Here is a 23,918-nt window from a genome sequence, read left to right as displayed (position 1 = left end):
GAAGCTTCCTTTCTCGGAGAACGAATTTAGGAAGAAGCAGCAATGAAGAAGGCAAACAAACGCAAATGAAGTTACAATCTCTCCGCAACTACGTAGCGCTCTTCCCTCGCTGTATTATATTTCATTCGTCCGAATGAGAAAATCAGACAAAGCAGCTGGAATTTTCCGTGAAATTGGAACCATTATTTCCTCCCTGTGTAATTGAGCGACCAAGACGAGCCGAGACCATCCTTTGACACTTCCGCGAGAAGGAATCTCTTTGTTTTCCCAAGGAATCGCGGAGAATTCACCGTGCAAACGTTCAAGATGCTTCGCTAATTGAGTCGTCGAATAAAAGTCTGTTTTCCCTCGTGATTATCTTCGTTGAACTTACCCTTGATTAGAACTTTCACTTGTCTGTCGATGTCTTTCAACTCGAAACCAAACTGCGCCGAAGTTCTCGCGAATAAATACCGAAATGGGGCAGCAAGGTCGTCGGGATCGGGCGTGATCGATAGAGCGCACTAGAACGCAATAAATACGATTATCTTCCATGAAGAGACAGTAGAAATATTTGTCCGCGCACGAAAACACTCCGGCATCGAGTAGAGAGATTTTTTGGCAAACTTGTTTATCGAGCACCTCGATCAAAGTTATTTTATCGTTCTCTGTGCAATCGCCAGCTCTGTTCTTTTGTCTCGAACGTTTCGTGTACCTGCAGTATCTGGGAATCGGACAGCGTGAACCGTAACGAGACCTCCAAGTTCTGAATAAAGGATTCGAAATCGAAACTGGGATTGTTTATGGCGATGATTTTACTGGAAAGTCTCCTGTCCCTCGATAATTGTAAGTCTAGAATAGGTTCGTCCACGATCACATAAATTCTGCAAAAAATTATACGCACACCCCATCAACTCGTGATTAATAATTTTCATCGAATATTCTCACTGGAGAGAAGAATATTTGAGTGAGAATACTCGATAGAGCGACAGGGTTGCAACCTTTTCATAAACACAGAATTCAGAAGGTATTCAAAGTGCTGTTTCTTCGAATAATTTGTTACATTATTCTAAGTTCCCAGTTCCAATAGTTTACGAAGGTGTTTCATGCTCTGTCTAGGCGAGTATTAAAGTGTCAAGACGAATGGGATTTAGAATATTTTATTAAGAGTGAATGAAACAGGTGGCAACCCTAGCTGAAGTGTTTTAACCTCAATTAATCTTAATAAAATGTTTACTCTGGCTTGCATATGAAGTTGAGGCCACCATTTAAGCTAATAAAATTGAAAACAGAGATGTACTGCTGTTCGGCGATCCGGCAATAAATTCTGAACGGTTGCTCGTTACAAATCATTCCGACCTGTTCGAGCACGAATCACAGAAAAATGAAATTTATTAACGTTCATCCGGAGCAACGTAAATTACGGGCGTATCATTCTGTATTTCGTGCACACGTAAACACGCGACAGGAGCTATTTCATAACGAATCGCTGGGCGATTGTCCCGAAACCGAATCCGAAACGAAAAGCTTACACCCGATTGATCGGCTCGGAAGTCTTTGGATTTTTTTTTTTTTTAATGAAGCACCGTGAAGTTAATGGATCGTATTCGTGAATACATGAATGAAGCGTTCACTGGTGGGCGATACAGCAACGATCGATCGATCTACCGTAGTTCGTGGATGATAAAAAAGAAAAGCCCTCGTCGCCGCGCGGTCGTCGTGCTCTTGTTGTGCGCCAACGAGGAACAATCTCCTATTCTGTTTTTCCTCTCTAATTTTTATTTTTACGCGTGCATTCAACCGCGGCGTCGAGATAAATCGGCGCTGTTCCGCCGACAGATAGGGAAATTTTCCATTCACGAGCGGCTGAAAAGCCGCGCAGCAAAGTGCGGCCCGTAGCCATAATGGAAGCGGCGGGTTTCGCGATTAATATTAAGTGGATTAAAAACATTGAATGCGCATTAAATTAAATTGCCTCCGATCATTCGCCGAACAACACGGCTCGCAGAGTGCCTCGAGAATATTCTGCCGATAGCATTCGCGGCAGCTTTCAATATTTCGCGAGGGGAAAATTTGATTAAGCAGCATCTCCAGAAATTCTAAACGCTTCCATCAAATACCGTCTAGCAGAGAGGAAAGGGAACTTTACTAAAAATGTACTGCTTCCCTGGGGTAATTAAATTCCTTCGAGAAAGTGGAAAACGAATGTATTAGTTAAACTTTAAACTATTAATATGATTATTATCATAATGTTTTTACTTAAGAAATTTAAAGTTTAAACTATTAATATGATTATTATCATAATGTTTTTTAAACTTTAAATTTCTTAAGTATTATTACATATATGTGTCTCGTTACAGTAAAGTAGAACTTCTTAGAATATTTTCTATGGATCTACGTTTGTTCATGAATGTTTAAACTATGTATAGAAGTGATAACTATTTAAGTGCAGTGAATCACGTGGAGCCGAAGACTCTAGAGGCACTCTACGCTGCCGTGGGAATCAGCCTGCGAGAAATGATGCGATACATCGACGAAGAAATCGCCAATGTTGGGGTAATGTTGGTCCTTCAAGGTTATCGTCGTTCTCTCTACGGTCATACTGGGATTCCCTACGATGGTCACTTTAATCTCCAGCAACGGATGCTTCAGCATGATACTACGCCGGACTGCTTCACAGAAATCTCCAATACCCTCGCCATTCCGGCTTAAACGCCCCTCACAATTTTTGCATTTTCCGAACACTTGGAAAACTGTCTTAGAAGCGTCACCGACTGAACAAAAAAGACACATGGGCAGGCAGCTTCAAGCGGTCGACATCGACGCAGGCTGGCATTGCTTCTGAACTTTGTGCCGCTACAAATTGCAACAACTTCGAATGGTACGTATCTAATTCGCAAATTTCACCCTGATCCTTAAACGCCTGTATCACATGAGGGAAATGGTTTCGGGAGGAAATATGGCTGGCCTGTCGGTCGTATATCGCTGGGTACATGGATACCAGCAGTTATATTCGGTTACACAACTTTCGCCCTCACCTTTATTCCTTCGTGCTACAAAATCCCGACCCAAGGGAGCAGCGGGACCAACGAAACGGGGGACCATTGATTCCGCGTTACGATTCCAAGAGGGTTCAACAGAATCCCACATAACTTATACATACTCCCTTCTCTCTCTCTCGAACGCAACATTCCATCCTTGTTGATGACCCGACGGGGACATTCCTTGAAATTCCAGGGCTTTGTGGTGTACGTAACGCGTCCCTCCCCAGGCTAATCCGATCTTTTGATAAATGGTCCTCCGTTTCCTACTCTAGAAGGATTTCTTTGAAAAACGTTTATTCACGTGCACACTGATATCGCGTCCGAGAAACTGGATAGAATGGGTGTTTGGGCAATGCGTGGAACGGTTCGAATGGTCGATGGTAAAGGCGCGTCTGAAACTGTATTTCGCAGCGAGCTGCGAAATTCGAGCGCGAAATAACGAGGGGAATTTAGCGAGGAATTAGGGGTCGGGAAGCTGGAAATCCTTTAACGGCATCTATGTATCCTCAGCGTGTGCTATTGCTCGCGTTTAAACACCTTTTCGTATTTAACCAACCGCCTGGAAAATGCAATTTAATGGGAAATAGAGATTGGGAGTACAAACAGCACGCGCGGAGCTCTGCGTGTGGCAGGCACTCGTTATCGTTATTAAAAGATGAAAACGATGGTCATCGACTCGGCAGTTGGAACGGTAGAAAGAAGAATTCAATTTAAAAAGTCCTTTAAGTAAATCTTGAAGCACAAGTCCGTTTCAATATTTCTACCTCGTTCGTTTCTCCAGCCCCGATCAAAATTGGACAAATAATTGGATACTAAAAGGGTCTTTCAGCTTTCCCTGTGTATTCTTGTGTATCGGAAGGGCTGCAGTAAAAATCCTTGATTGACTGAAGGAAAGTAGACGATCCAGTATTTATTTTTATTACAATCAATGATCGCATTGTAGGATTCTTAGATTTATTCTGAGGTACAGTTAAATAGACACACTCTATGACCATTTCTACACTACACCGCAAGACAGGAAACACTACATCATACGACACGCAACACAGAACACACTTGAAATCCCACAAAGTGACAAATGAAAATTAGCCTTTCCCGCAGGTGCAAGAATCGTGGAATAGATTTCAAAACGGCTCAGTTTCGAAGTTCTGCAAGAAAGGCAGATATTCGCGTTGCGGGGGAAGTTGCGGAGCCGAAATTTTCATTTTTGTGTGAAGAAGAATGTTTTGTGGGAGAAAAGTCGATTTTGTGGGAAAAGGACAGTTCATTTTGGCTTGTGGGCCAATTACGAATCCCAATTTTGTGGGAAAATCAGAATTTGTGGGTCGTGCCGCGTGCGGTCGTTTTCGATTTTGCAGGTGCAAGAATCGTGCAATTGATTTCGAATCAAGCGGTTTTTGAAGTGCCGCACCTGCAAGAAAAGCAGATTTTCACGCTGCACCTGCAGGGGAACTTGCGGAGCCAAAATTATGCTTTTTGTGGGAAGAACAAAATTTCTTTTGTCCTGTGGGCTATTTAGAATCCCGAATTTGTGGAGTCTATGAAGTGTCACCATTCAATGTGATCAAGAGAGGCCTGACATGCATTTTCTGCATTCTTCCAACCGAGGAGGACTGTGATATCTAAAATCTCGTGTGACCGTAAAACAATATAAATAGGACGAGCTGTGTTAATGATATAAGTAACACTAGTTTAAGAAACAAGTACAAGAAAAGCAAATTTCAATTCAAAGTACCTTACATTTTGATACACTTAATTTAGTTTATATTAATATAGCAAAACGAAGGATATTTGCAAGTCGTAGGTCAGAGGGTCCCTTTTGTCGAGTGTTTCGCCATGCATATTCGAGTAGCATCCCCGTCAGCCTGATCCACCGAAACCGCTCGTCTTTGTAATGGAAATCTCTTCGTGGCGTTGCCCCGGTCGTTTCCCAGGCGCCCCTGAAACTGTCTCCCGAATTTCCCCTGATTCCCATCGGGAATAAAGACGCGCCGTTCCAGCGTACCCTACAAGGCAGCACAGTGGCCAGATCCCCTGGCCAAGAGAAATCGAAAGACGACGTCAGCCACACCACCTCCAACATTTAATCGAGTCGATCGCGGCAATCTGTTTCCACTTCGTAAATAATTGTCCGTGGAAATAGTTCCCTGGGGGTGAAGGCTATCCAGGCAGTAGGGCGTTGCTTTCCGCTGCTTTGGAAATTGAAAATTAAAACGGATTGGCTCCAAGTGTCGGAGATGCCTTCGCGTGATGGGTGGCTCCATAGATCACAGCAGACTTCCCGGAAAATTCGCTTGAAAAGCGAAGCACAGCAAAACTTTATTCGAAATCTGCGGTTGTAAATTCTAAAAGACGGTTCCCCGTATTTTCAGATTTCAAGAGGGACAAATTTCATTCTGTGGAACAATACAGAGCTCCTCTATACGCTGCGCTAATTTCTTCTCGATGAATGGGAAGCTAGAACTACTTCGAACGAAATATCGAGAAATAGAATCCACTTTATCAGGCAGCTCTTTCCCAGATTTTCGTGTTGGGATTAATTGAAAAGATGAAGCGGAATGTGCCGTTTCCCTGCCTTCGATTTAGTTGTAAAACATCGCGCAAATGAATGCTTTGCCTCAGGCTTTATTTCGATCACCTCCCCCCCCCTACCCTTCCCGCAAAGGAATTCCAATTTTCTCGACAAACGGTCAAACGTTCGCCTCGGCTTTCGTAGTGAACTTTTTCAATCAGTTTCCGACGACAACGTTCGCGGCGCCGAAAGCTCCCCGGAGAAGCTTTCTTTTGTACGCGCATATTTCTACCCGCAGCTGCAGCCGCTCGTAAATATCGTTCGATCGCGTGGACAAGTTCACTCCGCCGCGGTCGTTAGAAAGGATGCTCGAGCATTACAAAAAACTCCTCCAACGTTGCACGAAATTCGTGAAAAAGGCTGCTTTCAGCCGAGCTCCGAGGCTTTCTTAAACGAGAAGCAATATTTTCGCCCGACAATGGTGCCGGACCAACAACGAAACGCGCTCGTCCTTTCCACTTTACAAGGGCCTTAATTGCGCTCCGGCGCAAACATTTGCATTTCAAGTGGCTTTTGCTTGCCTGCATAATGTTTGACACAGCTGCAGAGCGACGGGATGGGCCAGCCCGCCGGAGAACGCCCCTAAAGTACCGTGAGAGGCCACTTTGTACACCGCCCCGTATAACCCATAACGCACCCGTGCACCGAACTGCAACGCGCGCGTTAGCCATCGCGGGAACATTTCTCACCGCCGATCTGTTTGCGCCGACTGGGAAACCAGCATTCCGATCCGAGTGCACATCCAACCGTTTCGTTATCCGTTTGCGCCGAAATGTTTTCTATTCCCACGGAATCGCTCGAGTCTGAAGCTCGAAAAACCCTTCAATCATCTCCCTTCGGCTGATCTCAAGTTTCGGGAAACGTTCGCCCCGCACCTGGCGAGTTTCGGCGGTAAAGTGCCCCGGAGACGGCATTCTACCTTCGCCGCCACTTGCGTCGAAATATATTCCGCCTCGAGAGAAATGTTGCGGGATGAACGAGTTCACCGTCAACTGGCGAGCAAAGTTGGGGACTATCTCCCACGGTTGTAATCAATCGCTCGCTTCCAACGAATCGACGAAACTGCGCCCGGTCCCCTAAGTAGCTTCATCGAACTAGGTACGTGCCTTGTAATTCCGGGATGGGGTACCCTGATGGGTGGAGGAATTTCGCGAGTGCTGTGGGCCGAAATGAAAAGTGGAGTCCAAGTTGGGAGCCGTGTTCCGAGCGTTATCAACCGTTCCATTTGTAACGAATGTGCATCCCCATCGACCCACATTCGCTGATAAAGCACGCTGCTCCTGCCTCGATCTCCTGCCACGCACGATTCACGCGTCGACAGATAATGTCGTCAACGAAAGTGAGTAATCGCTCGAAGGGGGCTTGCGCGAGGCTTGGACGTGTTTAACAGTGTCCTGTTATTGGAATTTTAGTTTGGAAATGCTATCGGCAATCTTGTTACATTATCCGATTTGCCACGTCGTTCAGCGAGGGGAAATAGGAGAAGGGACGTTTTGCGTACCGTGGAAGCTCTGTCGCGACCAATCGACCTTTCATACTTCCATGGGGACGCGAAGTATCGCCGTAATGGCTTTCGAAAAATTTATTCCGCTGTCTACGGTAGAAAGGGTTTTATGTACGTGGTGAGCTTTCACGAGCAATTTCCAGCGAGGATGTGGGCGAAATAACTGCGTGTATCCCGTGTGCGGGGGCTCTAACGTCGTTTTAACGATGCCGCAGCGTCGGGCGAGGGTTGCGAACGGACGGACGACGGGGACGGGGAAACAAGATTTTCGTGCGGGCCTCGGGCGACGAAAATAAAAGTGTCTTTCGAAGAATCCACCTATTGGACCGTTTGCCATCGATCGCCACGCTCCGTTTGTGCGGCGCTTGCACTGCGAATACAAAATTCGACTGAGTTTGAGATAACGTTAGATGGTTCCAGTGGAAAATCAGTCCTGGCAAGCGTGGAAATTAATGTAGAATTAATCGACTGACCTGCGAGCGTTTTAAATGAAATCGGTGCACTCTGTGTACTTGCTGTTATTAAATGTTTAATTAAAAATGGTTTCTGTCGAACAAAAAGATTGATCCCTTTTATATTCATGGAAATGGAAGAGCTGAACATGTTCAGTTATTAATTCAACGATTTTGAAATGTCTTAACGCAACGTCAAATTTAGCTGCAAAATAAGGTAAGAAGAAGTGTGAAAAATTTACTCTGAATAGACTTGGAAGATAGGGGGATCCATGCCCTTGATGGCGCAATTTGTTTCGTGCCGATATCTTAATTGGTTCCCGAGATACGAGACTTTGAAGTATAGCATGTAAGATGCCACGGAGTGGCCATCGAAATTGGCAGGAATGACCCAGTGACCTAGTTTCAACCAGGAAGTGCGTATGTTGTTGTAAACAACTGTCACTGACCAGCGCAAGGTCGCGCTGTTGATGTAGGTCAGTAGAGCAGTGCAAGTGCAAGGTCCGAGAGACCCGGGTGTGCGACTGCGACAGACATTGTCAAAACATTAAAAATTACGCATGGACTTAAACGACGATATCTCGAGAACGGAAGGTCGTATCGACATGAAACGAAGTGCGTTTTAAAGGGCAGGCTTCTCCCCTTCTATCAATATCGGAGTTATTTATATAAGCTGGTTAACTTCGGAGCAGTAGGCGCGCAAAGTTTTGGAAACTTTAATAGAGGTTAATTTGCGCGTTTGAAGAAAGTTTATGACAAACATTTAATTATTTAGTATAATTTTGTTTATAACGACCCCGGTAATGATATTTAAAGTCACATACAGCGATAATATTGCAGAGTTTTAAGTACCTTGAAGGTTGGAGGACAAAACTTTGAATCAAACAGGTTAATTAGTTGGAATTTCGTACAGAGTGAGTGATCCACTTGGACAGAAACGAGAGTTGAGAATTTTTCAGGTAAATTGGTCGACGGCGGAACAAACTTCCATCCCCGTTGCGGCGAAAGCGAAGCTTTCTGGGAAATCCTCGAGTTGTAGAAACGAAATGACACTTCGGTATGACAGATACGAGGCGAGAGAATTAAATGAAATCTCGAGATCCGAAAGAAACAGAACCTTTGACACTCCGTGGGAGGAGTTCCCGTATCGACCTGTTGTCGTCTAACGTCGTTCCAACGGGACAGACACGTAGACGACGAAAGTTTCCCAAAGAAAGCTCGAGGGACGGGAGGAGAATATTTCCATCCGGAGCAAAAGGAATCCCGTGTCTTCCAGCGAAGTTCCTCTATCAGTTTTCACATTAAAAACGTGCCGCCAGACTATTTTCAACCTCCTCGGATAAAAAGAAGACGAACGTCTCACGAAAACTGTAGCTTTCGCTGTCAGTGTCAATCCGAAGCGATTGGGCATGAATCCGCAATGTTTGCCAAGGCCAACGAGGCGAGTTTATTTGATCTTCGCGTAACCGATCGTCCAGTCTTCCGTGGATATTGATTTCTCGCCAATCAGGAGGCTTAAACCACCAAAAGGAAATGGGCGAGGAATAGACTCGCGCGAGAAGCAAGGGAGGGTAGAGAGAAACGGGCCAGGATATCTCGCTGGCCGGATCAGAATTCAGCGGCTCGTGTAATTCCGCTGGAATCAGGATGTACTCGCTCGGAAAAAATCCACCTCCCTTTACCCGTTCTGGAAACTTCTCGTATCCCTGGCTAACGCAGTTCGTCTTATTTCGCTGAGCAATTCCTCCTCGTTTCAGACTCGAATTTCCCTTTCGCGGGCATTGAAAGCCGCTGGTAAAACGCACCAAGACACTTGACAACAGAGCAGGGAAAGTTAATTAGAAGCAACAACAGGCCAGCCCGTTTTTACGATCTCCCTGCGCTTCGCTGTGATCACTGGGGGTGCATGCTAGGTCAGAGTAGAGGCAACGATATTCTGGCAGAGTAATCGATGTAATTTCAAGCAGACAGTAGCTGTAAATGTCGTTTAATAATTTCAAGTAGGTACCTGGTTGTAACTCTGACGAGACTCTGTGGGCAAAATGAAAAGTGACATCTCTACAAATAATTTTCAAGCATTAATGGCCAACAGATCACAAAAGAATAGCATACAGTCGAAAGGAAAAGGGGTATTTGCTCTATCTAGTGATTTCACTAGATTTCGAGTGACCAATCCCTTCGACAGACTTTGTGTGTGCATAAGACTGTGCAAAGGGGTATCATCTGTTGCACGCGAAGGATTAATTTCAGGTGCCGACGAGGAGATCTTGTTTGCAATTTCTTGCCCCGCGGGTATTAGTTCGACGAAATCTCTGGGTCTGAAATTTCGCTCCCTCTCGATTCGCGTGCACAGACACAGGCATTCATGTATACCTCTGTCACGCGAGCGCCGTGACCGTGGGGAGTCTCAACTTCCGCTAGTTTCTTGCCCAGAAGGCAATACCACCACCTGTACCATGATCAATGATGGAAAACCTCGCGTTCGTGATTAATTGAACGGATCACGCGACCATTAATTTCGCATCTTTTTATTTTCATCATATTCAAACTCTCCTGGCTAGAGCTGATACAAAAACGGGCAGATGTGCTCGTAAATTTCCCTTCGCAGAGTTCTCGAATTTTATCCCTGAAAGGTCTCATAAATCTCTCATAGAGATCTTTGGTACATACAGGGAAACGATACCACTTCGTTTGAAGCTGAAGGGTCTGACATTTGCAGTATTAAAACTTAATAGCCACTGCTGCCTTCTACCAGCAGGAGCCTCAGACCCTGTCGGTCAACCCTTCGAGGATTGCTTCATGTAACTTTCAGAATTAATCCAAGTTAACTCGGGAACGGGTCTGTTTCTGCTTAGGCGAACTTGAAATGCCGCTGCCACCGCTGCCACCTGACCCCGAGGCTTTCTAGGATTCCCAGAACAAGCTCTCCGACCCTCCCCTGTTTTCTCTACCCCGTCTACCTACAAGGTTACGTCCCGCGGAAAGTTAGGGGTAGGAGCCCCGTCGGAACTTTCCACGATATCGGTGAGCCGAAATTAATTAGCGACAGTGACAACGATCACTGCCAGCTCCCAGGCGCTTTCACTCGCAAACCGGCAATCAAAGTTTATTCAGAAGTTTTCGCTGTCTTCCAAGTGTCTCTCGGGGTGAACTTGGGCGAAATTTTAAAGGGATTCGCGTTCGAACTGCTCCGTGATTTACAGAGATGCTTGATTGTTGTGTATAATTAAACAGACTGGATAGAGAACTGGTCTGACGCAACTGGAATTTCTTCACATTCTCGCGTAAACACCCTTGCGTTCTCAGGTTTATAAATCCCTTTTTTTCCCAGGCCCGTTCATGAATATCTCGGGACGCAAACAGTGTTATTAATCATCGAAGTTTTATATACCAACGCTTCCTGTGGTCTGCTACTTCTATGCACCCCTTTGCATATAGAAACTACGATATTTCTACACGTAACTCGAAACTTTGTCTCCCCTAACGTTTCGCTGAAAGTTTCCCCGTCAAACTTTTCGTATTAATTTCGCAGTAAACAAACCTTTCGATCTTGTTTCTCATCTTTCAGACGCGGACGACGAATTAGGAAGAATAAAAATTATGCCATCGGATGTGATGAAAGACTCACCTTGACCCAGAATTCGTTCCTTGTTCCCTCCAGTTATTGAATCACACAGCCACCGGCGTCCTGGACTTCCCTCGCTCCCTCGTGATCCCACCCCTCGGTGTCGTGTCCCGCGACTGGCGGCTACCCCCCTGCAAAACACCAGAACAACTCCTATCAATCTCCGCGGGGGCGTAAACGAGAATATTCGCGTTTTAAGGTTAAGTGGAAACCAGAGGCGCGCACCGTTGCCAATGGTTTACTAAACGCTGCCTTATCCTCAATGGCTCTCTCACCCCTTCCAGCTTCACCCCCGTGAAACGGCACGCTCCAACAATGTCGTTCGTCGGTTCTTTCGCCCATTCACCAGCCAACTAATTAACCGCTTGTTAGAGAACCGCTTGTCTGTTCCGCGGAACAGTGATTCACCATCTTCTTTTGTGAAAAATCATCTTATTAATCAGACGATATATCCATGAATACTTTTACAAGCCTTGAAACCTTCTTTCACAATTGATCTTTGAGCAAATAAATCTCTTCAGAAAGAGGCATGTATTTTTTAATATTCCTGTACAATATTTATACAAAAATTCATTAATACCTGCCCTAAAAATAAGAAGTATAGAAATAATTCTCAACCTCATAGTATCATAAAAAATTCAACTAATTTCGCGCTGTTTTGAGCGTCTCAAAGTGGTCTAACCCAAGTCCCTGAGACGCAAAGCACGCGTGGTGAAACTTGAATCACTTTCCATGCATTCGAAGCAACGATACCAACCTGCTAATCACTTCCTCCGCTCGCTAGAAAGAATCCCCGGCGACGGGGGCGTAATCTGATTAACGCTGTCCACGCTATTCACGCGATGCTCCCGAGCCAGCGGCGCAAAGTTACGAATAACAAACTAATAAACCATTTAGAGCCGCGAAACCGGGGGAAACGCAGTGGCTGCCGCGAGCAAAGCCAACTCGCATAATTAAGTTGCTTCCCGGGGTCGAACGACGAGCCCCTGCCGGCGAATATTCTGCCAACGGGAGCTAATCGAGCGACATTGAATTCGACGCATCCTACAGGTTAATCGTGTCCACGCTTCCTCTTCAAACTTCGCCCAAGGAAACTCTATTTATCCCCTCACCTCTTGGTTAAAGGGATACGAGCGACTCGATCGTTCTCCCTCGAACACGTCAGGCCAGACAAAGTGGATTTTTCGAGGGGCGTCACGCTTATCAGGGATGATCTTCGAGGAAGTGGCAGAGAGGAAGGAAGTACAGTGTATTCCAATGGAGTCAACGTGGCTTTCTCGCGAGCCCCCTTTCCGTCTGCATATTTCCAACGCTCCACATACCCCTCGGTGCTCTTTTCGCATCCCTGCAGAGACCCTTAACGCTCTCGTTCTGCCAGTGTCATGTTATCGCGACATCGGGGCTCGGGTATACACGCACCGGTCGACGACGACCTGGTAATTTATTTATTTATTTTTCTTTTGGCAAGTCTGATGGCGTGGGAGGGTGGCAATGAGATTTCCAGGAGCAATTTGAAGCGAGTTTGCCTGTGAAAGGGTCGAGGATAGAGGTCTCGAAACGAAGAAGAAGATGAAGCAGCGACGAGGTCGAGGACTGGCGGGCACCGAAGGGGAAGAAGTCGAAGGGAACAGAGATACGAGCGACGGAAATGTGCCGGCGCAGAATGAGCTGCTTTATTATGACTTCCCTGGGAAAATTTATACCCTGCCTCTCTTTGATCCATTTCGCGTTCGCCCCGCGGCTAGGGGCGCGCTTCAATTGGAGGGAACTCGAAGAATGGAGGGAAAAAGGTCGAATAAAGCAATCGAGATACTCGAAGAGCTTCCCCCCCGGAAGCTGCTGGGCCGTTGGGACTGGTTACGAGCTCCTAGCGCGGTGTCTCTTAAGGGGACTAGGCAGTCAGAAACTCGATTTTTTTTATTGTTGTATCTTTCGAAAGTACCACCCTTCCCGAGTAAAATGCCGTTAGGTTTATGTTGTAATTCGCAAAATTAAGGATTTTACAGCCGAAAAGGTCGAGCGCATCAAAAAACGTTTCTGCGCGCACGCAGGTAGATTAAATTCCTCTTTCTAAATTTTAAATGCGTTTTTCTCGGAATCATATTTCCTCTTCGTTTTGCAGTGATTGCGAAAAAACGGAGGTACAAGTAGATTTGAAAAAAATTCAGCATATGTGAAACATGTCTAGTTACCACCTGAACCTACGCGTAACTCTGTGAAAACTTCTGCTTTGACAAAAAAAAAATAAAAGGGCTCTTTTCCCTGGCGAAAAATCAAGTTTCTTTAAAATTTGCCGTTTTACAGCCGCCATTTTTATAATTTTGATTTTTTTTCTTTTTCAATAGGTTCAGGGCAGAATGGGGGTCAGAGCAAAGTATCAATTTCAGAGAATACTTCACAATTCAATTTCTTACGGCCAGAATCACTGCAAAATTACAGCGGCTCCAGAAAAAAAACACCTGTATATCAGGCAACTGTAGCGCTGTCATACGTATGTATATATTATTCAAATAATTTTTTGTTTACTGTTTATAGTATCAACAAACATTACCCAAAAGTACTAGTCACAATTTGTATTTACCTCCTTGTAATTAATTCGCAAACAGTACTTGATTTTCGAGGGATCTGACTGCCTAGTCCCCTTAAGTGTTTATAAAAGATTTTATTTATAAAAGCGACCCGCGAAATTCTTTCTACCGCGAATGTTATTCGATAGGTGATAGCTAGCAGATTCAATTGTATCTTGCAGGCAACAGAAATTTCCCCTGGTTCACCGGTTCACCCCGAGGAGCTTGTTCCAAACGTTTTCCAGATAAGGGATTAAGGAGAGAAACGTGCCGGATTACCTTAAGATGTACAACGCTAACTTCCCAGTTTCAGCTGACTTCAAACACATTCCCGGAGCCTTAACGGTGCTGGGATTGTTGTAATACCGTTCCGGAGAATAATATACTGCCCCACTAAATGCGTAGCTCGTGAACCGGCTATTAGCAGAATGGAAAGTGGACGATAAACAATTTCCCCGGGCCCTGCTTCGTTACCATTAACGATTCCCCATCCTTCTTTAATAAGGACGTCTTTGCAGTTTTCGATGAGAAGGGCAGCGGCTCCTGGCGTCAGCGGAAAGTTTCCCGGCTCGCATAAATTCGCGGGGAGGATCGGCGGAGGCGGGTCGGGGGAAAAATCGTAGGAAAGTTAGCGCGGTGAAAATTTCGCATCCGTTACCGTCGAGATACCGTCGCATTATCGGGGAACCAGGCCGCGGAGGAGAAAAAATCCGCCCGTATTTTCCCTCGTAACTGTGAAATACGTTTCAATTGCTGTCAAAAATGCCAAGTTTCGCGGGAACGTTCGAGAGGGAAGGTCATCCGTCGAGGCACATACTCTTTTCCTGTCGCGAAACGGTCCTCGATTTTCCTTCGTACTTCGTGCACAGGGTGGGTCGCTTAACCCTGCAATTTAAAACGCCTTTCGATGCAATAGCATGGTGTCTTAAAGGAGAAAAAAAAATATTTTTCTCTGGAAAGTAGATTTTCTTTGAAACGAACCATTCTTCATTCACATATTTTCCCAGAATTATTTCAACGTTAATTAAGTTCCATTAATGTCATCATTCTCAGCTAACAAAGATATCAGTCTACCAATTAGATTTATAGAAGAAAATTATTTCTCTCCAATTGAAGCAATCCTTAAATAATACTTGTGGAAGAATAAAGCGTTCCTCACTCTTTCCCCATCCACAGCCTGCAACACCAATCGTTTACCTATCAAAACACGCTCAAGATGAAGGAGCCCGTTGTCTAAAAGCGGGAAACGAGACTTTCAACCAAAAATTCGTCCCCTGTACAAAAGGAGCTCTCGTCTTTCTCAAAGATGACTCGGAGCCAAGGCAGCCACGTCGCGTCGAACGCCAGTGCACAGTGCATTTCCACTTCCCTGGCCACTCCAGCGACTTTTCGTGCTTTGGAACAAAAGCGTCTTTGATCCGGTCCCCGTGGCGTCAGCCGCCGCGATTCACCGCTGATTTCCATGCAGACGAGCCTCTCGACTCCGCGGAAATAAGGGTTGAAAAGTTTCCAAAAGAATCGGCGGCGTTCTCGCGATCCCCGGACCCCCTCGCCCGCCAAGGCCCTTTGAGGCCTACTTCGCCTTCCATTCACCGGCTGCTCTACGATTCTCCTCCCTTGCCTCGACAATCTTCCCCCTTTCCTCGTACTTGCTCGTCGAGGCTCCCCGTTTGATCACCGCGGAGCTCATTTGCATATTTCTTACCAGTCGAACGCAGCAGATGAATGGAATCGCGTTTAATCAACGAACACATCCCGTTGAAGAATCCTTTCTGTTTGTATTCCTCTGTGCCGGGCTGGTTAAAGGCGAAGAACGGGAGAGCTTCTGGAATAGTCTAACTTTCCATCGTTGCGGAAATCGTCGCCATCTAACTGGCTTTTTCCTCTGGATGTCTGCGCGAACTTCGAGCACACTCTTTTCTTCCGCCCGACGAGCTTCGAATGCAACCAGAGAATTCAACTTCGAGGGCGCACTTTCCCAGAGGAAGTTTGTTTATGGTGGCTTTTGCATGCCTGATATTTCAACTTTTCCTGAGAGAGATGAGAAGGGGTGAAATTCTAAGGGAAAGGGATCGGGTAACCTGTTCCCGGGTCCTGGATGAAGACGAATCTTCGCGAGTCTGTGCTCTGTTTCCCAATGTTTTTCATAATCGAATTTCTCAGGGTTACCCGCTGATATCCGCTACTTTGGGCTCCCGCGAAACTTTCCGGTTTCAATCGCCAAGTTCTGCGATATTCCAATCAATTTCCTGAACGTGAAATTGCTAAACGGTGAACTTTCGCTGGACGGAAAGTTCGCTCGCTAGCCAGCGGCTGCAGTGATTCGGGGGGAAAGTTTAACGGCGAAATCAATCAGGCGTTCGGGATTAATAACAATTCCTCGGGGGCATCGATCTTCGTCGCTGGAGAATTGAGCCTCTTAATGTGACCACGTCAATGAAACCACAGCAGTTTAGTCGCGCCAAAAAGCGTGCACGATGCTCCTGTTGGGTTACCCGGTAGAGTGAGCAGTAACTCAATAGAGCAAACGCAATAAAATCACTTCATTGATACAGTGGAGTCAACAGTATTAAATGATAATCATAAGAAATAATAGAAAACTGTTCGTGTAAACTGGAAAGGATCGCGTGTAGCGTCTACTGCGTCCGGAGAAGAACTGACTTGGACAACTACAGCCCCAAAGAGGCCCAGCGGTGCATAGGGCCATAAATGTGACACCGACAGTGTCCAGGCCTCAGGCCTCTGTTTACAGCTCGTAGCGCTGTTCCACCGTATACGCCAACAGCTCCATCGTAATACTATGATAATAAATATTCTAAACAACAGATTTGACTTGTCAATTACTTTCATTTCTTCGGCATAGAATGCTCGAACCCTTTTCAGAATAAATTTCAAGCGACTCCTCTCAGTTTTACGTTTAAGAAGGAGTGTAATTTCGCACGTCTTTATAAAGACTAAATAACAAATTCCATTTGAGGTGATGATCTATTCAGAACAAGTAGCCAAACAAAGCGACTTGTTCTGAATAGAATAACTTAAATAAAATAAAATAACTTAAGCAAACTAAACACTGAGACCAAGTAATTTTGATTTGCGTTGTAGTATCAAGTTTACCTTGGTGTAGTACTATCACAATAAGCTTATGAAACAATGCGTTTACACTGAACCGGAGCAATTGAACAGGGCAAGGGCGAGGTTTCATGTTCAGCAGCATCGACAGAATTTCTCTATATTATGCGTGTGAATAATTACTTCGAATTAGATTGTTGCTCGTCTCCCAGAGGGAAGTATGTTGCGCCAGGCACAACAGAGAGGCCCAGTGCATCGCGGATCCACATGCACGTAACGATGGACCGGGCTGAGCTGTGTAAATGATACATTAATATCCTCCAACCATCCAGTCTCCGCGCGCATTCTCAGAATTACAGGGTTGTGCGTTCATTGAGCAGCTCCTGGTGAAAATGAAATCCGTCTGTGCGCTTAATTACGTTCGACCTCCCCGATTCAGTGCCCGAATTAAAACGACACGCGTCCTCCCACCTGTACCTTAATTAATAAATCCATCTGCCTCTGCGAAGTCGACGCAGCAGTGACTGATTATTAATTAATGTAAACGGTAACAGGAAACGCGGGCGTTCCATGAAATTAATTAAATTCGAACACTCGGCCGCGAACTTGATAATTAATTCTATTTAAACACGGGGTAATTAACTGTAGCTGCGAATCATCGACAGCCATTCGCGAGCTTGCTGTGAGCTGGCATGCGAATATTATTACGGATTTTTCGGCGTCATTTGCATAATATTCAATGTACTTTTCAATTTTTTTTAAAATTGTAGAATTCTGAAATCATAGCATTTCGTAGTTCAATTATTATTGTGTCATGATACCTTTTTTTTAAGTAAAGAGTAATGGGTAATGTTAATTTGTTGTATAGAATACAGTCACGGCATAAAATCACTCTTACGGAGAAGATACTTCAACGCAATGCACGATTTCTTAGGCATTTCCGATAATTTGTCTAAAAAGTCCTTCCAACAAAAATTAGATTTTAAAATTCAGAAAATTTCTATGCCGCCCTCCTTCTCCTGATTCTCTAACCGCGTGCTTATTTTCATATGCAATAATTACTGCGGCAACGCGGTACTTTCGTCGCGAAATTTGGCGGGAAAAGCAGGAAGAAAGTGACAGCCACGTGGAGGAAAAGCGTTCGTGGCGGTTCTCGTTCGTGATCCACGAGCGAACGAGCACCCACGAGAGGAGCGGTGCACAATAAAAGCGGCGCCTGCTCGGCGAGTAGTAAACCTTTGACGATATTGAATCGAATGGCCACAGCGAAAGGGACCGTGCCATAAAACCATCGATAAGCTCGACGACCCACAGTTCCCGACACGATACTGCAACGACCACAGCTTTTGTTACGTGCTGCACGGTTCGTGACTCGCCAACCGTGAAACGACGCTAAGTTTTATAAAGACTTAACCACTATGAGGGTGAAATCTGTGATAAGCTTAACAATTAAGGGAGACTTTCGCGAACTTCTGCTGACTTAATTGCCGCGAGTGTTTTCACCTTTCCTGAAGTGGAAACAATATTTGAAAATACTTTCCCTTTAGAAGAACTTCTTCGTGTTCCTTTGATATCTCAAAGGAAATTCCTGTTTGAAGGTACCTCACGGTGGAGACGATGGATACAGCAGACAAGAATAAATAGTTGATTAGGAACAGCCAGTGAAAATAATCGACATTGCCAGCTGACGAGCTTGGTATTACCGACTCACGTGGTTACCACAAATCGCGTCGTTTCCCCTCGTCACGGTTATTGTGCGCCAACTGATTAGATTCTGCCCGAGATTAATCTTGAAATCCGTGTACCTACGACGGTTCCACCTGCTCGAATACTCAGACTCACAGATTATTACTGTCTATCGGAATAATCCGAGCCCACCTCCGGCAGGCGAAATGTAATCAACAGAAATAACTAAATCACGAATGGCTGACAAAGGGTTCTCGTTAAGCTTTCGGCTACGATAATAATACGTGTCCTTAGGAGACTACTGAGAACAGTCGTGACATGTATTAATTTAATTATAGAGGAAGAAGTATATACCTTGAAAAGTTTCAATAACAAGTGTATACACTTGGCGTTGATAGGATAATACCAATTCTCGAAAACTTCTATTTGAAAACAAACTTTATCTCGAACCCTGTCCTCCTTATAACCACTGTTTCCACTTCTAACCCTCGAAACTGCGACGTAAACATTGTAAAATTAGCCCAGCAACCATCAACAAACTTTCAGCCAGCGTTCCCATATATTTTCCCCTGCCACTTTCTTCCACGATCGCGAGAAAAAGCACAGCCAAGCTAATCGATAAAGATTAATCGGTCGGAAGACGCGCAGATGTACCAGCCGGTGAAGACACAATCGACGTCGTCGCTTTTGCCCAGCGGACAAGAGAAAGTTGCCGGCCGTCGTTCCGAACGATAAAAGCTTCCGGCTGAACGACGCCAGGAAGGACACTTCGCCGTGTCTTTCCACACTTCCGCCACATATGTCCGACAACTTTGCACTTTGTTTCGCGTCTTCGTTTTACACCCGCTGCTCGTTCCATTTCACGTGCCTCTTAAACTTCCCTCGCGCTCTAACCGCTCCAGCAGAGGAGCCAGGAAAGGCCATAGCGATCGATTCAACTGACTGGTGGTCTGTGAATATTTCTCACCACCAAATTTCGCCCGGGAACTTGTCTCCCGTACGCTGGAGTCGAATATATTCTGTAGGCGATGGGCAGTATCTTCCACTTTCGCAGGAAAATTGCTGCGAGGTATAATAGTAGAGACAGTGGCGGATTTAAGGGAAAGGCCCAGGTGGCAAACATTCTCAGACACTCTGAGAATATAACACCATTTCGAAGAGTCTTTATGGGAAACACTGTAGGAGCCAAAAATCAAATTCATCAGGAGAGAGAAAAAACTTCCCTGACTTTGAATTATTTACAAATATTTGATTTGTTTTGATTGCTAAATATGCTTAAGTATACACTAACACAACTCCCTTCTTTTAGCACTATTGGCAACTGATTTACAAAGGGAAATTGCATTAAAATTCTGTACTACAGTATTACCATTGGCACGTAGAACATTTGTGGATAAAATTTTTCTGTTTTAATTTTGGCACTTACAGTGCTTTCTACAAGGACTCGTGCAGTTACAAATAAATTTACGCGTTTGTGGTATGGAAATTATGGGAAAGAAATAAGGATATAGTGTTTGGATAAGATCATTATTTTTTTGGAAGATGAAGACCTTCTGAGTAGAGATATTCTAGTGGCTTGACAGCCTCTATAGCAGTTCTTTCCAATATTTACAAAGTCGCAGTTCAGTAGTTTTCAACTGCCTAAGAACACCTCAAAGAACCTGGAACCATTGTTCCAGAGCCCGAGTACTCTCCGAGGGGACATTTCCCTGCAAACCTCACCCGCCGATTTACCCCAGCTCTCGTTAAAATTAATCAGACCAAGCTGCAACTACCCCCATATCCATGGACGTGCCAAATCTCGCGATCCACCGAGCGTTCCTTCAACTTCCCCAGCATTATTGCTCGTCAAAGGATACGAACAAGCATCCTGAAGCGTTGCGATAATATTTGCCCTGAAATATCATCCCCGCTCGGGCGGGAAATCTTCTCGAATCTCGGCGGAGATCGGGGCAAACGAAATCGTAGCGTCACGCACGGAACAGTGGAAGAAAGTGGCGTTTAATGAGAGAAATCCTGCTGGTCTGTACAACGGCCTCGTTAATAATTCCCCGCTCCTCTGTCTCTCCTCTCCGAGCCCGTTTTCGCAACGTGACACGCGAGAGCTCGCCGCCGGCGAGGGCCCAATTAATTACGGCGATTAATCATTTTATCTAGCACCGGGTGCCCGTTTTCCCGAATCTTTTGCCGCGCGGCGCCCGCACAAAAGACCACTAATTGATTCCTAATGCATAGACGGCACTGCGCCGACTATTTTGCGCTCGATTACCGCCGATCGACCATGTCGTTGCTCTCTTTTCTCCCGCCTTGTACGTGCACTCGTTCGAACAGCGCATTGTCGATCGCGCGAGCCGCCCCTTTAGGGGATGAAACCAATGGTTCCGCGCGTTCCATCGTGTTTGGACTGGATTGCAGGGAATTGCCGGAATATTTACTTTACTTCCAGCGAACCGGCGTGGGAGTTACATGGGTGAGTGAAACAGTGAATTGTTGTGTTGAATTTTTCTCGGGCGTGCGAGGATATCGGTGGGACCAGTTTCACAAGGATCTTTGAGAGGGTTCCCACTGGTTTTCACTCGATCTCTGTGGCGCTGGTAGAATGACAGACGATTAGAAGAGCGTGCAGGATACGCTAGGTATCTGCATCGCTTTAGAATTCAGTAGAATGGCCGAAAACTTCACGTTTCGTGCTACCAATGCTTTCAGCGCGATATCGCGAGTAGTTCTTTTTTTACGAATGTCGCAAAACAACCAGGTGAATCGAGACAGGTCCTTTCGAAATGCATTACACCAGCCACTCCACCAGCCCCTCGATATCGATACGTATCGCGGAGCGAGCTTATTCATAGAGTGCGTTTACGCGAGCCGATGGATCGATTTCCCTTAAAAGGCGCGCGTCGAGCCTCTGCGAGGAGAGAAAGGAGTCGATTACCGCGCGAAAGTCGAGGCACAGGGTGAGATTTATTCTCGCTAAATCGAGGATCGTCCGCGGTAAAGAGAGATCAAGTTCAGGGCCGATCGAATTACGAGCTGCCCGCCGTAAAACGGTGGACATTTTTATCAAATTTAACGCTGCCTGGGAACGGAGGGGGGAAAGGCGGCGGGGACGGAGGACGGGGTAAAAAACGAGGGGGTGCGCCGGCAGGGTGTAAAACGATGCCTAGATAACAAGCGCAGCGAGTGCGAAAAGAGTAGGACGGCTTTTCCGCGAAGTTTTATGGCGAAGCTCTCTAGCACGGATTAGAATAATTCCCCTGTATAATTGTGCTCGAGCGGCGTAAAAAAAAAAGCGCGCAAAATGTTCGCCAGATATTTACAGGAATATTCCACGGCCCGTTTCACTCCCCCGATTCTTTCTCGCTGATATTTCGCGCGACGTCACGATTACTGTGATAAAATTGAATTCTCTGGGTAGCGAAAATACACTCGAGCCCTGCGAGCAAAATTGCCATCGGGTGCTTTTGTGAGAATTGGCCGGGCCGTGACTCGTAATTTCAGCTGCAGATAAATTCACGGTACATCGAGGGTAACGACGATACAGGAAGCGAGAAATAAATTCGTGAAAAAAAAGGAGCAAAGAACCGAACCAACGGGGGTGGCATCGATCCTATCTTTCTCCGGAGGGTGATCAACGAAATGGTGGGTAATAATTCCGCAATTACCATCAGGGAGGATCACCTGGGGGGACACTCTCACGGAGGGGATGATTTTGTGCGTGCACCGCGAATCTTTCTTACCATGGGCCTAATTCTCTTTCTACATCAAAGTCTCCTTTCTATACCGGTATACTCGACATCTAAATTTGAATCCTCCTTCGCCTATATTTCGGCTCATTATTATAATTCCCTTCCACCTGATATTGGAAGGCTAAATTCGTTTCCTGATTTCAAATGTAAAGCTGGACGATATATATTTTTGCACTATGCGTCGGAATAATGTTTAGATTCTCTCTGTTTCTATTTTTCCTCCCTAGTTTTAGTTTTGGTTTAATGTTAGTTACTTGGTTACGATTAGGCTTCTAACAGTATTCTACCGCAGCCTCGCGCTTTACTTCGCTAGTCTTTATGTATTATTTTTCTCTGTATATGTTTCAAGTAATAAAGACGAATAATAATAATAATCCCTTAGAGTGTGGCCCGCGGAATAGGAGCAAGTAGAATGGCACCCTCTCGTGCCAGACTCCCCTGTCAAACAAAATCACACCATCGCGTTTTCTGGCTGCGCAGCGAAGGGACAGCTTCCGAGGAGATCGTTTCATCCCTCCGTTGTTTGACTTTCTATAATTTCCCCCCGCGCGTCCAAGATCCTGCCCTACGAGGGCGGCGAGTGCCGAGATTCCCGTGGAATATTCCGAGCGTGTCGCCCAGGACCATTTCGCCGGATGTTAACTCGTTTAATCGCGTTCGCGAAAATTCTCGCGGGCAACGAGAGCAATCCTGTTACGAGCAGGAATTCTCGCGCGTTTTCTGCTGCCCCGCCGAGGCTTTTTACCGCGAGGAAGCGGGCCGAAAGGAGGCGAGGAGACACGAATAAATTCGCGTTATCATAATTAAAGAGAAGCCCGGAGTGGCGGCGCGGAGGGGAAGGGACGAGTGGTGTACAAAGGGTTGCTTCGTCGTTTCCGTTCGTTTCCCTTCTGTCCTCGCTCGCGGGGCTCGGGAATTAATTATAATTCGCCCTGAAGCGTCTCGTGCCCGGCCGTGAAATGGTCCTGAATAAATTAGGAAGAAGCGACACGGTTAACAAAGACAACGGGCGCGGAAAGGCTGCCAGGCAAACGAAGAACAGATCAATTTACCGTAGCTCTATTTGTCTCAGTGTATTCGTTTGTCTATTTTCGCCTCTAGTTCTTCACCCTGTAGTATAAATATGAATTCTGGTTTTCCCGTTGCTCTTTGTCCGCCTGTGTACCTTCCATTTCATCTCTGACCGCGTTCCATCTACTTCGGACGGTTCCACTTGAGGCTACAACATTCACCGCGTCGTAAATATTTCTACCATCGATGGTAATCGATCTCCTGGTCGTAACTGCGACTACCGTCTTCTATTTCCGTTGATAAAACTGCAATGGTGTGCGATGCTGGTACATACATGCGTTCGGAGTATAAAGAAAATGGGCTCACATTTTTTGCATTATATTTCCTGGGGCACGTTTATCGTGAATGTGAGATATGCAGAGTGCAAGGGGGGGTGAATGCAGGGAATTTACTGGAAAACGTTTAAATGTATTTAAAATAAACAGAGTGATCTTGAGAAAAAGGTAACGTGGAGCGTGCTGTGTTCCCAGGAGCAAACCAGGAGTGTCTGGTTCATGAATCATTACTGATAGCGATAGCACTGGGTAAAGATTCTCCTCCGATGTTAGTCCTTCTATTCGAAAGCACTCGAAACTATGGACATTTGAAGCTGAACATTGTACA

The 23,918-nt window shown here is 45.6% G+C and overlaps 1 protein-coding gene across 3 annotated transcripts in view; it reads right to left on the bottom strand.

Annotated features, from left to right (window-relative positions):
* The window catches only part of LOC143374836 (uncharacterized), a 112,622-nt gene that overhangs the window by 57,217 nt on the left and 31,487 nt on the right, over positions 1 to 23,918 (bottom strand). For 2 of the 3 annotated variants that reach the window (XM_076823351.1, XM_076823352.1), the window contains exons 1-2: positions 16,996 to 17,114; positions 11,180 to 11,307 (exon numbers count right to left, since the gene is read on the bottom strand). In XM_076823351.1, the coding sequence (XP_076679466.1) occupies positions 11,180 to 11,307; positions 16,996 to 17,081 (214 nt within the window). In that variant the 5' untranslated portion in view covers positions 17,082 to 17,114. Of the gene's footprint in view, positions 1 to 11,179; positions 11,308 to 16,995; positions 17,115 to 23,918 lie in introns of those variants that run through there. The other variant, XM_076823353.1, reaches the window with a different exon arrangement.

Source organism: Andrena cerasifolii, chromosome 11 (genome assembly GCF_050908995.1).
Source record: "Andrena cerasifolii isolate SP2316 chromosome 11, iyAndCera1_principal, whole genome shotgun sequence".
Lineage (NCBI taxonomy): Eukaryota > Metazoa > Arthropoda > Insecta > Hymenoptera > Andrenidae > Andrena > Andrena cerasifolii.
The sequence above is the reverse complement of the archived record's forward strand: the minus strand, read 5'-3'. Positions and strand labels throughout refer to the sequence as shown.